At 42.4% G+C, this 14,062-nt stretch overlaps 1 protein-coding gene across 1 annotated transcript in view; it reads left to right on the top strand.

Annotated features, from left to right (window-relative positions):
- The window catches only part of LOC119420721 (microtubule-associated tumor suppressor candidate 2 homolog), a 30,997-nt gene extending 17,265 nt beyond the window's left edge, over positions 1–13,732 (top strand). The window contains exons 4-13 of the mRNA XM_037688150.1: positions 3,637–3,821; positions 3,913–4,032; positions 5,707–5,773; positions 5,952–6,166; positions 6,258–6,363; positions 6,461–6,534; positions 6,628–6,726; positions 6,938–7,057; positions 7,182–7,279; positions 12,646–13,732. Coding sequence (XP_037544078.1) covers positions 3,637–3,821; positions 3,913–4,032; positions 5,707–5,773; positions 5,952–6,166; positions 6,258–6,363; positions 6,461–6,534; positions 6,628–6,726; positions 6,938–7,057; positions 7,182–7,279; positions 12,646–13,066 — 1,505 coding nt within the window. The 3' untranslated portion in view covers positions 13,067–13,732. The remainder of the gene's footprint in view (positions 1–3,636; positions 3,822–3,912; positions 4,033–5,706; positions 5,774–5,951; positions 6,167–6,257; positions 6,364–6,460; positions 6,535–6,627; positions 6,727–6,937; positions 7,058–7,181; positions 7,280–12,645) is intronic.
- The last annotated feature ends 330 nt before the right edge of the window (positions 13,733–14,062 follow it).

Raw genomic sequence — 14,062 nt, 5'->3', positions numbered from 1 at the left:
CCACCATGCAAGAGTACATTAAAGAGTCACTTCAAGCCGGCATTATCCAGCCATCAGCAACTCCTGCTGGGGCAGGATTTATTTCTTTCTTTGTGGGTAAGAAAGATGGCTCTCTTAGGCCATGCATTGATTATAGAGGTCTTAACAAGATCACAACTAAGAACAAATACCCTTTACCCGTGTTCAACCTTATTCGGGGAGCTATTTACCAAGCTGGATTTAAGAAACATGCACCACCTGGTTCGCATCAGAGAGGGGGATGAATGGAAGACGGCATTCAACACCCCAACAGACATTACAAATACCTGGTAATGCCTTTCGGCCGAACCAATGCTTCTGCTGTTTTTCAAGCACTTGTCAATGACGTTCTCAGAGATATGGTCAACCATTTTGTTTTTGTTTATCTAGACGACATTCTCATCTTCTCCAAAGACATTACTTCACATCACAAACATGTCAGATCTGTTCTTATCAGGCTTCTTCAAAACAACCTGTTCATCAAGGCCAAGGGCGTCAGAAACATCCGTAATGTGTGTGTGTGTGTGGGGGGGGGGGGCACAATGATGTGTGTAGGTGTGTGTGCGTGCGCCCGCGTAAAATGTACACTAATGTACAAAAAGCAACATTTCACCTAGATTTCCTTTAATTCCACACATTTAAAACATGTTTCTCACCAAGTTTGTGTAAATTAATCTGTAGGTTTTAAAGACATTTTAACTTTAATACACTTTAACACAACATCAGCACTATTTGTCTTTATAGAGAAATAAAAACCATCACCACTGGACTTTTTTACTTGTGTTCAACACTCCTCATCTAAAGGAGGTTTCTCATGAAGCTTGAGGACAATAAGGTGTGGGGTTTAAACACATTTCTACTTTAATGCACCTGAACACACAGAGTCTCTTACACCTGCAGAGTCTCACAGCGTCATACTTACTGCTAAGCTAACATGCTACAGACATAGCGCTTCTGTCAAGCATCCTCCTAACATGAATACATGTTTATGATCAACACCCCCCCCCCCCCCCCCCCCCCCACCCCCCCACCCCCCGGTCAACAACTGCCCCCACTAAGCTGCTAAACTGGTGAGCGAGCAACACAGAAGTGTCTCCATCTCCTCCACCTGTGTGCTTTTTCTGCTGAAGCAGGAGGCTCAGCTGCTGCTGCCTGCACAGTTTCTGCTCTGTGTGTAGAGGTGGAGGTAACCTGGAAAACCTGGAGTGGCGTTTTAGTGGCCTGAGTATTCTCCTATTAATCACGTGGAATGGATTTGTTCACGAAGAAAGAGAAACTGCGCCGCCTGAACTAATGTTTCATAGTAAAAGTGGGGGGGGGGTCCAAATGAACATTTTTTTAAAGTGGGGGGGACTTGTCCCCTTCACATATAATGGTTGCGACACCTACTTCCTCAGGCGGCTGAGACGAGCTGGTCTGGAAGCTCAGTCCTCACCTCCTTCTACAGGTGTGCAGTGGAGAGCATCCTGTGCTCCAGCATCAACGTGTGGCATGGAGGCTGCACAGCTGCAGAAAGAAAAGCTTTGCAGAGAGTGGTGAAGGCTGCACAGAAGATGTTGGAATCAGTCTCCCCACCATCACAGACATCTACACCTCCAGATGCAAGAAGAGGGCCACCTGCATCATGAAGGACCACACCCACCCAGCACACACACTTTTTGCCCCGTGCCCCTCAGGAAGGAGGTTAAGGAGCATTAAGTGTAGAACCACTAGACTGAGGAACAGCTTCTACCCTGAGGCTGTTAGACTCATGAATCTCTAACCAGAATAATCACTGTGAAAAACCATATCATGTTGCTGCTGATCTGTTTCATGTTGCTGCTGATCTGTTTCATGTTGCTGCTGATCTGTTTCATGTTGCTGCTGATCTGTTTCATGTTGATGTGTTCATGTGTGCTCATCTGCTCACAGACTCATGTTCATGTTTGTGCTGATGTTCAATGTTTTATGTTATGAGTGCTTAGTGTATTTTTAGTTGATGTTTTTCTTAGTTCATATCTTAGATGTTATTACTGTTTTTCTTAGACATTTTATTGTTGGATGTAACTGGGACCCTGTGTACATAATTTCGCACCACCACATGTACCACATGAGGTGCGAATGACAATAAAGAATCTCTGACTGTGACTCTGAGCTGGCAGGAGCGTTCATGTAAATAATGTCACCATAAGCAACAGCCAGTAGGAAAATTGCAGCTACAAGGCGTTTCTTGGCATTCAGAATTAAGTTCAAGAATCTTTACTATCTCCAAGGGTTATTTGTTTTACAGTCAGTAGGCACACAAAACATCCATAATAGACAAGACATTAAAACATTAAAATACATGAAATCATCATTGTTCGTTGAGAAGCCTGATCACTACAGGCATAAAGGAGTTTTTCAGTCTGTTTGTCCTACGTCTGTAGCACATACTGTACCTGCGTCCAGATGGAAGCAACCTGAACTCACCATGGAATGGGTGATCAGGATCTGCCAGAATCAGCCTGACCTTGTTCACTGACCTTGTCTTGTGCAGGTCAGTGAGGCTCTGTAGGGCATGTGCCAGCAGTTCTGCTGCACATCCTCACAATCCCCAAGAGCTTGTTCCTGTTTTTGCATGTGAGAAGTAAAAACCAACAGATGCAAATGAAACTTAAAAGAGACTCAATAAAACATGAATAAAACGTTCTCATAAAAGTAGAATCAACATTCAATCCATGGAGCTTCCGATAAAAAAACATTCTCTGGTGGGCCTTCTTACAAAGTGAGTTCACATGGGGGTCAAAGGTCAGTTTGTCATCAAGAACAGTTCCCAGATATTTACAGTACATACAGTAGTCCCTCACTACTTCCCGGTTCAACTTTTGTGGACTCGCTCTTTTGCGGTCTTTCAAAGTAAAATTGGACATGACACACAATTGGCTGATTGATGCATGAGCCACACGAGCAGCATCAATTGTTTATTGAAAATAAATTATTGAAAATAATTTAGCAGCTGCTGCACCTGTGTGCAGCGTGGTCGTGGCAGATAGTGCTGGCAGGTGGCAAAGAGTGGAGATCATGACATGCTCTCTCTTTTAGAGCGTTTAGAGTTTAGAAACATTGTTTAGAATATTGCAAGAGTGTGGGAACGGTTTAAAACATCTTAATATACAGGTACATATAAATACTAAAATAAACTAGTACTTACTACTACTTTTACTACTATTCCTATTTCACAGTTTTTCACTTGTCGCCGGGTGACGGGGAATGGAACCCCCGCGATAAACAAGGGGCTACATACATTTACACACATATACATACTTATACAATCTTTTTTATACACGTTGCATTCATTGAGCTTCCATTGTACATCAGGAGAAACACTAGCTTAGGAACAAGATCATGAAATTAAATTAACTTACTGTCATTTATCATGTGAACAATCATTAGCAGTAAGTCAGGTCAAAATTTTTAATGCAAATCAGTCTCTAACAATCATTATTATAGATTTAAAAATTAGATCTTGGCTTATTAATATCATTTGTGGGGTATTTGAATCCATATATATGAATCGTAAACAAAACAAAGTCAAAAAACATGTTTTTTTCTGCTTCGTCCCCAAATTAATTTTTCTTTTTACTTCTCTTCTTCCCACAGTCTGGCCTGGTCTGCGAGCTGCAGCAGCAGTGCAAGGTTCCACTCCAGTTTCTTCTCACCACGGGGCCCCACTGAAGCTGCAGCAAGATCACCAGAATAACCAGCAGAGGGAGAAAGAGGCGGCTGAGCAGAAAGAGAAGGGAATCCAAGCAGAGGAGAGAGAAAAGGTGGAGCAGAGACAGGAGGTGAGTCAATAGGAAATTCTGACACAATAATTGAAGTTAGACTTAGACCCTTTGGTTTTATTCTACTGTGTGTTTTATCACTTGGGTTCAGCGGCTGCAGGGACACGGTGAACGGCAGGAGAGGCAGCTGAAGATTCTGACAGACCAGCTGAAGAATATGTCTTTGGGTCTTGATGCCTTCATCATCGTCTCTCAGCATTATTGCCTCAAGGTGGCCAGTATTTCATGCAGTACTGCAAGATGTCATGCTCTGAGTATAAGTTGTAAATTACTCTCTTCTTCTACCAAAATAAATGTTAGTACAATATTTCTGCAAATGGACCAAGTCTCAGCCACTTTTGTGGCTGTGATGGATTGTTTAATGTACCTGTTGCATACCCAATAAAACAGGTACAAAAATCTAAATAAGTTCAGTCAGGTCCTCTGGACGTATATATATATATAAAATAATTTAAAAATAATACAATTGTAGAAACATTTTGTCTTTTATCAAAAATACTTCTTCTGTGTGAGGAGCGTAATAAACTCCGTCTTATAAAAAGCACCTTCTGAAAGTGGATCAAGCAGTGTGTTGGTGACATCCTGAAGGAGGACCATCACACTTGCTTGTTAATGCCCTGATGATGCATTCGAAGATTACAAAATAATACGCTACAATCTAATTCATAACATAGAAAGACTGAATGTATAATCTAAATTGAGGAGCATCAAAACAGTATTGTGTCAACTCAACTCAAATCCCAACAGAGACTTCCAATGGAAACTAAACAACCAGAGGATCTAAAAACATCTCTGCAAAATAACCCCCTCAGTCCACTGCGCCGTTTACCACACGAGGATGCTAGGCTCTAATAGTTGACAGTTTTACTGAGGCTGCCACTCACGGTGCACGTCTACTCTTCTCCATGCACTGATTGTCACAAAGGGCCACACACCTGCATTCACACTAGAGCGCCCCAGAACGGTGTTGTCTAACACAAACTAATGCTTTGAAGGAAACTGAGTTCAAATTAATTCAACCTTTATTTAGACAGGTTAATCCCTTATAGATATAAACCTTAGTCCAAATTTAATCAAATCTCCTTCTCAAAGTCCTCAGATTAATTTACTTTCTAAAATATTATTGGTTGTTTATTCATATTCAACATTTGCCATAATTTTCGTGTCATAATTCAAACTGAAAATAAACATTACAGAACTGTATTTAAATTACGGATTCTTCGTGTTTTCTTCAAGGGACAGGAATTAAGTTCGCTACAAGGACTCATGGTTTATACATGTTTGAGGTGAGGCCGGTCCAGAGTAAAACCTGTTAAAGGAGTTGGACCGGACCAGAAGTCCAATACCCTGTACATTTATTCCCCTACATGTCTGTTGGTGTGAAAATGAGGTGTAGATTAAAAGTCAGAACTGTCATTTGACACAGTGTGAGCCAGTCTATCGAGGAACTATCTGACTTCTTTATGGTTACTGTCTGAGCTGTGCCAACCCTGACAACACTGTGCAGAAATGCACGAGGTGGAAGTGTTGGCCATGCGGGTTTGAGCGTCCTCTGCTGACATCAAGGCAGACAGACTCAAAGCCAACTGGAATCTTCTACACAGTGTTTTCCTTCAGCACATCCATTCAGGTTTCTTTCTGTTTAACAAGCATGTCATAACTGTGCATCACTGCATCTATCATTTTTATAGGACCAAGAGTCATAAGCTTATTATCATGAATCATAATAACATAAAAAGTAAAATGAGGCCTCACAGATTCTCTCAAAGAGCTTCAATTCAATCTACATGCACCACCCAGCACTGTTGTAAATATTTTTAACAAAATAAATTGCAAATAAATGTATTTGAAATGTCAGAAATATGTTAATTTCTATTTTTTTCAGAATGAAACAGCTGAGGAATGTCAAAGAAAACTGTCCCTGGAGATCCTAAAGATGAGACAGGATATGAGTAAGTGAGGAGAAACAGAAAAATGACCTCATGTACTTTTTGTTTCATCATTACTTTTGCTAGTACTAAAAAGTGTACTAAGGATGTTCATCATTGCTTCAACTAAACTCTTCCCTCTGAAGTCAATGGTTTACAGTTCGAACTCACACACGTAAGATTCATTGTTCTTGGTTCACAGCCTCCCAGGCTTTGCAAGGGGAGAGACTTGAGCAGAACAAAGCAGCGCTGGATGTAACGTTTGAGCACCAACTGCAGGATCTCCAGCTGCAGCAGGAGGCAGAGCTGGCTGCTTTGGAAGAAAAGCTCAGGAAGTGTCACACAGCCGACATCGAGCACCTAAAAGTGGAGCAACGAACAAAGATGGAAGAGCGGACAAGTCACCAACAAGAGCAGGTGAGGTGGAAGCCCCTCCCCCTCTTTCATGACACATTTGAGCTATCACCAGAAGGTTTTATTGTGTGGGCATTTTTTGTGGAATTGTTAGATGGAGGAAATGACAGCCAACCACCAGGCAGCCATTGAAGAGCTCAGAGACATGCATGATATCACCATGGCAACACTGCATGAAGAGCACACCCGCACCATGAGAGGTACCGTGGAAAACTTTGCTTTAAAAACTAAATTAGAATGTGGACACGGCTGGAAATTAAATAAAGACTTTTGCTATTCTCCTGCATCTCTGAGCAGATTTGAGGAAAGCTCATGAGCAACAAAAAAGTCTTCTAGAGGAGGACTTTCAGAAACAACGACTTTCTCTACAGGTACTGTGCTTTGGATAAAAGGACTAGGTACGTGTGAATATGTGGACTTTTGGATTCATGATGTTGAGTTTTGTGTTGCATTTGTTTGCTCAGGATCAAGTGGATACTCTCACATTTCAAAATGAGAGTCTGAAGGACAAAGTCAAATGCTTTGAAGAAGCGTTGAAAAGAAGCTCAGATGAACAAATCATTGTAAGTACAAAACATGGGATTTCACTAATCAGCATGAAAACCACATTTAACATAATTTAAGCTGCTGAAACAGTTGTCATCCTGTCAGTGTGCGCAGGATTAGTGGACTGATTACAAACTGACTTTATATCTCTGCCACTGTATTATTTTCACTGATGTCTCTGGTTTGTTATTCTGTTTTTTTTTCATGGGAATGTGATGTTGAAACCAGGATGCTTTAGTCCCTTACCAGCACATTGAACAAGATCTGAAGAGCCTAAAGGAGGTTGTTGAAATGAAGAACCAGCAGATTCACCAGCAGGAGAAAAAGATTTCGGACCTGGAGAAAGTGGTAAGCTCAAACAAGTCACAATGTTCAGTGCCAAATACACAAATATACACAAGCTTTTCTGTACACGCGGTCAGTACGCTGTGAATAAACTGTTGCATTACTGTTGTGTTTTCTTTTTGAGCAGACCCAAAAGAACATGTTTCTTGAGGAGAAGGTCCAGGTTCTTCAGCAGCAAAATGAAGATCTGATGGCTCGTATTGACATGAACCTTGCCACGTCCAGGTAAAAACAATATGAACAGTAATCATAATATCCTGATGCACGCTCAGTAATCCAAGTAGAAACGTCAGGTCCGCTGGACGGATTCATAAAAATAAAAATAGTTGTTGAAACATTTCGTCTTTAATCCAAAAGACTTCTTCAGTCTGAGGAGCTGTAATAAACTCAGTCTCTTAAATAGCACCTTCTCAGAGTGGATCAACCCGTTTGTTGTTGACAACCACAACTGGCTGTTCACATGATAAAGGAGGACCATCAGCCTAACAATGGGTCATTAGTGCACTGATGGTCACTTACTATTCACAGGGGGTTGAGTGATACTAGCAATAACAGCATTGTAAGAGGGGGACAGTTGAACACGGAGGCTCCACCCAGGGTTAGAAGCGCAGGTTATACAGTTTGGTACAAATAACAAATTTAATCTTTATAAAGTACTTTCTGTAGGGTTTCTGGGGTCTGGTCCTGTCTATAGTGTGTCCTTGTGTTTGCCAGTCACCCCTCAGTGTTCCTCCACCCTGTGTTCCAGCTCTGTCTCACCTGTGCTCAATCACAGGTGCCTGTCTTTTCACCCTCATTAGTGGCTGCTTTTACTCAGCTCATTGGTTTCTTGTCAGTGTCTCTGAGTTGTCCTTCATCAGGCTTTGTGATCTGTCTCCCTGTGTGTCCTCCTTAAAGTACGTAAGTTAGCTGCACATCAGCATTTTGTTTTATTTATTAAATACATAGTTTTACTTGTTTTACTGGAGTCTCTCAGCATCTTCCTGCACATGGGTTCAAGCACGTACAGTCAGATCACGATACTTTCAATCTATAACCCTATCTAATGTGAATCATAATTGCAATTGTGTGTGCATTGTCTAGTGTTAGACAACCAAAAAAAAAAAGATATTCCTATCTTCACCTTTTAACAGTTGTTTTTATTGGATTGATTATGATTAAGAATGAGGTTTTAGGTCCACTATATATAAATTAATTATCTGAATATCGTTTGCAGGAGAATCTGCTTTAAAGAAATATGGGACAGTAATTTTGGCTCTACTACACATTTTACCCCATTGGTTGAGTGCGGGGCAGCACGGTGGCACAACTGGTAGAGCTGCTGCCTCTCAGCAAGCAGGTCCCTGGTTCAAACCCCGGTCCAGGGGCCTTTCTGGGTGAAGTTTGCATGTTCTCTCCGTGCGTATCCCGCCCCTCGCACAGTGATTGCTGGACATGGGCACCGGCGACTCCCGTGACCCAAAATGGAACAAACGGGTAAAGATAATGGATGGATGGTTGAGTGCGATGCATTAAATTAAGCAGTTAAAACTCTGTAACATATGAACAAAAATCAACATTATGATTACATGAACATGACGTCCCAGTGGCTTTCAAACCCCAAAATACATTACTGCAAAGACTGGTCCATCCCAAAGATCCAGTCCACCGGCACAAACAGAGTAATATCATATATGCAGTTCAGTGTCAGGAGGGCTATGATCAGTTCTACATTGGGGAAACTAAACAGCCACTGGCCAAAAGGATGGACCAGCACAGAAGATCAACATCATCAGGCCAGGACTCTGCGGTCTACACTCATCTCCAGGCCAGCGGTCACTCTTTCAGGGATGAAGATGTGCACATCCTGGACAGAGAGGAACAATGGTTTGAGAGAGGAGTAAAGGAGGCCATCTTTGTGAAAAGAAACCGTTCATCATTAAACATGGTTAGAAAAACTCCCTGGGGAAGTGTCCAGGTGGCGACAAAATGCCCAAACAACTTCAACTGGTCCCACTCGATGTGGAAGAGCAGTGGCTGTACTTCAAGTTGCTCCCAGAACACTGAACTTCTCACCTCTCTATGGGAGAGTCTAGCTACCCTGCAATGAAAACTCTTTTCAACCACTTATATCTGCAGTCTTGTTCTTGCATGTCCAAGGATGCTCTCGAGGGCACTGTAGGAGTTCTGATAAGGATGGAATAATCAAACAGTTCCCTCTGATGAGATCCGTAAACATTGTCGAGGGAGAATGGCCTAGGACAACATCTATGGGAATCCAAGAGTCCTCCTGAAATGACGACACGATATTGTAATAAATGCCTAACTTAACCAGAACAGAAAAATCACATGATAAACCTGTCTAAATCAAGGTTGAATGAATGAAGGAATTTTCACACTCAGAATCATTGTAAACAGTCAGAAACATTGCACACATAATTCCTACACTGTGGAACTTTTACAGTATAACTTCCTTGGTGACTTCAGTCCCGCTAATGAACGGAACAATCCCCAAGTCCCCTGACAGCTTCCTCCATGGAAGACATGTTGGTAAGATGGAGAATGTCTCAGATATATTCCTTCCACTGCACTGGTTGAGACCAACAGCACTCGACTTCTACTATACACAGTGTTGGTTAAGTGCTGCTTTTCCAGACTCAGCTAACTGATGATTTGGTAGAATTTTCTCAGAGCTGATGGAGAGTCCCCACACAAGGCCTCAATGAACTACTTCCACATCTGTGCTTTTGCCTCAATAACAGCTAGGGCTGCAGTCCATTTGGCTCACCAGTACCCCTCAGCTGCCTCTAGAGTCCTACCAGCCAACAAGGCCCAACAGGACTCCTTCAACAGCTTGATGGCCTCCTTCACCTGGGGTCCACTACTGGGATTTAGCATGCCACCACAATAGGCACCAACAACCTTGCAGCATCTAGAGAATGAAGGCATAGAACATGGCTCACTTGGATTCAATGTCCCTCACCTTTGCTGGGATGCAGTTGAAGTTCTCTGAAAGGTGTGAGTTGAAGATCATTCATTCAGACAGGTTTTTATGCCAAGCATTCCGAGCCAACACTTATTACAAATTTGTGTCTACCAGGTCTGTCTGGCATGTTCCTCTGCCATCTGATCTAACTCATCACCAGGTGGTAATCAGTTGACAGCTCAGCTCCTATTTTCACCTTCCCATCCAAAACATATGTCCACAGATCAGATAGCATGACTACAAACTCTATCTTGGATCTGCAGTTTGGGGTGTCCTGGCACCATGTGCACTTATTTACACTCATATTTAAACTTGGTATTTGTAATGGCCAAACCATGATTAGCACAGAAATCCAACAACAGAACAGAACTTGGGTTCAAAACAGGCCGTTCATCCTAATCATGTCCTTCCAGGTCACATTGTCTCTACCCATTTGTACACTGGGTTTCCCCAGCAGTCTCCAGCTGGAGCACTTAGCACTTTCCAGCATCCCTGCCAAGTCTCAGAGGAAGTTTGGTACTCTAAACTACCACTCGACACATAGGCACAAATGACTGTCAGAACCTGTACACCCATCTAAAAGTATAGGGAAGATACACTCTCATCTACCAGTACTTGTTTGGCGCATAGTTTTGTACTATTAGTGCCTAGTATATTCTTAGTTTAGCGTATTTCTTAGTTCATATCTTAGATCGTATTACTTTTCTTTATAATTTATATTTTTGCTGGGTGTAACTGGGACCCTGTGTACATAGTTTCGTTCCACCTCATGTACCATATGTGATGTGAATGACAATACGGGGCAGCTGTGGCTGAGTGGTTAGAGCAGTCGTCTTCCAATACGAGAGTTGAGGGTTCGAATCCACCAGCAGTCACCTGCTGAAGTGTCCCTGGGCAAGACACTGAACCCCCCATCACCTCTGATGTGTGTCCCATCAGTGTATGAATGTGATCTAAAGCACTAATTAGTCTCTTTAGAATGATTTGTTCAATTATCTTTGTAGAGATCTAGTAGAGTGCTGTATGAATGGGTACATGAGGACAGATTGTTGTAAAGCGCTTTGTGTCTTCATAAGATAGAAAGGCGCTATAGTCCATTTACCATAAAGACACCTTGACCTTGAAAATTTGAATGCACTGATGCCAAGCTGGGAGGTTATAAGTTGCATACTAACTGGACATGTCTCACGATGGACAACTCCAGAATGGAGTAAAGTAAGGACCTGCTCCTTTCAAGAAGATTGGTTCCAGAACTCATATTGAGAGTCATTGTGAGCTTGATTAAATCTATTTGGTACCTCTCAATCTCACATAAAGCTCAGGCTCCTTTCCCACTGGAGAGGTGACATTCCATGTTCAAGAAGCCAGCTTTGGTAACCCAGTGTCATAGCACCAATGCCCCTGCCTTTGCGTACTACCCATTGCACTATGCATCTAACTTTTATGGGCACTCCTGCAGGTGTTTGGCACCACAGTACCCAAGTAAATCATTCTTACTGAACCCTTCCAAATGCTATGGTTAGAGATCCTGTCACCAGACACATTGGCAAGTGCCAATGAGCACGTGTCCCAGGCCTGGCTCCAGGATGGGGCCCCAGCTAGCCAAGTGTTGACAAGGGACATTGAAATGCTTGTTGTTCTCTGTCAATACGGGTATTCTGGGCAAGGCTTAATTTGTAAAACAATTGATGCCAGAACACAAATAGCAGGTGGTCCGGGGGGGTGCGGGGGGGGGGGGGGGGGGGGGGGGTTTTTGGGGGGGGGGGGGTCCATGGGTCCTCCCCCAGAAATTTTGAAATAACAGATGCAATTTCCTGCATTTTGGTGTATTTTAACAGGTTGTTAAACATCTGTAAACATTTGATTAAATTGATTAAAAACAGGTCTCTCTTGTAAATGACCAAGCTCAATGAGACTAACAACCTGTATAAATAAAGGTTGAACTGAAATTACTATTTTAGAGAGCCGTGAGCAGCTGCTCCAATTCTGTCAAGCCTGAAGGTGGATGAAGATGCTTCATCCCTGCGGGACATGCGGTCAGCGTCTCCGCTGCAGAAGCGTGTCCGTGGGTTGCTGCGTCTGCTGCAGCAGTATATCCATTCCACAGACATGGACAACGTCTCCTCTCATTGTATTTTTAATAAATAATCAAAATTAAAATGCATGATGACTTCTGACTTTTATGGGCGGAGATATGAGCTGACGGATCCGACTGAACAGTTGCCGGAGCGCACACGGTGAAAATGAGGGAGTTCCCGGATCTTGTTCCGGCAAGATCCGGCTCAAATGAACCACTGATTCTGGGTGAAAAAATAAAATAAATGGGAAAAACAATGGGAAAAGAGGGTAATTTATTGTATTATATCAAATCAAACCATATTGTGTTGCATTGTATTATATCATGTGCCTCTCTGTGTCATTTTGTACCACATCACATGAAACCATGTTGTTTTGCATTGCATTGTGTCAAATCAAAGAGCAATGAGGGAATAACGTTTATAAATTATATTTATTGTGATGTTTTTGGTTTACTTGAGTATTTTTTCTACATTATTACTGTGCATCACAGTATGTCATTGCCTCTTTCATGCAAATATTTGCCAACTCTCTACTTTTCCCCCAACAGGCAGCTGTCAGAGGAGAATGCTAACCTGCAAGAGTCCGTTGAGAAGGAGAACACTGAGAAAAAACGTCTAAGTCAGAACAATGACGAGCTGTTGTGGCTTCTCCACACCAGCCCTCTCATGTCACCGGCCTCTTCACCACTGCACCGTTCCTTCTCTACATCACCAATTCCCTTGTCCCCGCTGTTACCCTCCTCATCGTTCACATGGTGTGACTCCCCTACTCACTGTCATGGCTGCCCAAATCAAGCTCAGTACTGCTCTCCTTCCCACAGAGCTGCCACCAATCAAAATTTATCTCCCAGACTTGTCACACCCACTCACAGAGCAGCCGCCAATCAAAATTACCCCACCGGGCCGAACACACCAACACACCGAGCATTAGCTAGTTACTTCAACGCAAACACTTCTTTACAAAGCTAAAATCAGTGTTTGAAGCCCCAATATTCAAATAGTGTCTCCTCAATTTGTGGTCATTAATTGTATTACATCAAGGAGTACAAAACCTAACTTTGACATCAAGGAGTAAAAAAAACTTTATACACTGTGAAAGCACAAGGTATATATTCTTAAAAGTCCCATGGTCACTTCAAGCCCCCCTTGATGTTAAGTATAGCAAATATATCACAAAATGAATAGTTGAATATGGGTCACTCTTTTAAGAGATTTGTGTTAATACAAAGTTTTTAAATGTAGACAGTATGCATTGTAAAAAAAAGGCACAAAAATAGTTGATTGTTCAACCTCTTTACATTAGTTTCCATGAACCCCGCACAGTATAAGGATAAATTATACACCAACAAACACCCTAGTGGGGTTAAAACTCACAATCACAGAAAAATAAGATGTACATCTATTAGAATAAAAACCCATATTTGTTTATTATTCTCAGATTTTTCTTTTCATCCAAAAAAATCCCAAGCAAAGCACCTTATACTTGGTCCAGCCAGCACACCAGTACAGAGTGACCAGTGTTTCCATTACACAAGTCTTTTGATCTAGAATTGAGTTATAGTCGTCCCTCGTTTACTGTGGTGGATCCATACCCTGAAAAACTATGAAGTAGTTATAGTAGTATAAGTATATGTAATATATATATATATATAGCAGCACGGTGGCGCAACTGGTAGAGCTGCTGCCTCTCAGCGAGCAGGTCCTTGGTTCAAACCCCGGTCCAGGGGCCTTTCTGGGTGGAGTTTGCATGTTCTCTCCGTGCATGCGTGGGTTTTCTCCGGGTACTCCGGTTTCCTCCCACAGTCCAAAAACATGCATGTTAGGCTGATTGGTAACTCTAAATTGTCCCTAGGTGTGAGTGAGAGAGTGAATGTTTGTTTGTCTCGTTTGTCTCTATGTGGCCCTGTGATGGACTTGCGACCCGTCCAGGGTGTACCCCGCCCCTCGCACAGTGATTGCTGGACA

Source organism: Nematolebias whitei, chromosome 14 (genome assembly GCF_014905685.2).
Source record: "Nematolebias whitei isolate Nwh7 chromosome 14, NemWhi1, whole genome shotgun sequence".
In the NCBI taxonomy this organism is placed as follows: domain Eukaryota; kingdom Metazoa; phylum Chordata; class Actinopteri; order Cyprinodontiformes; family Rivulidae; genus Nematolebias; species Nematolebias whitei.
This window is presented reverse-complemented; position numbering and strand designations above follow the sequence as displayed.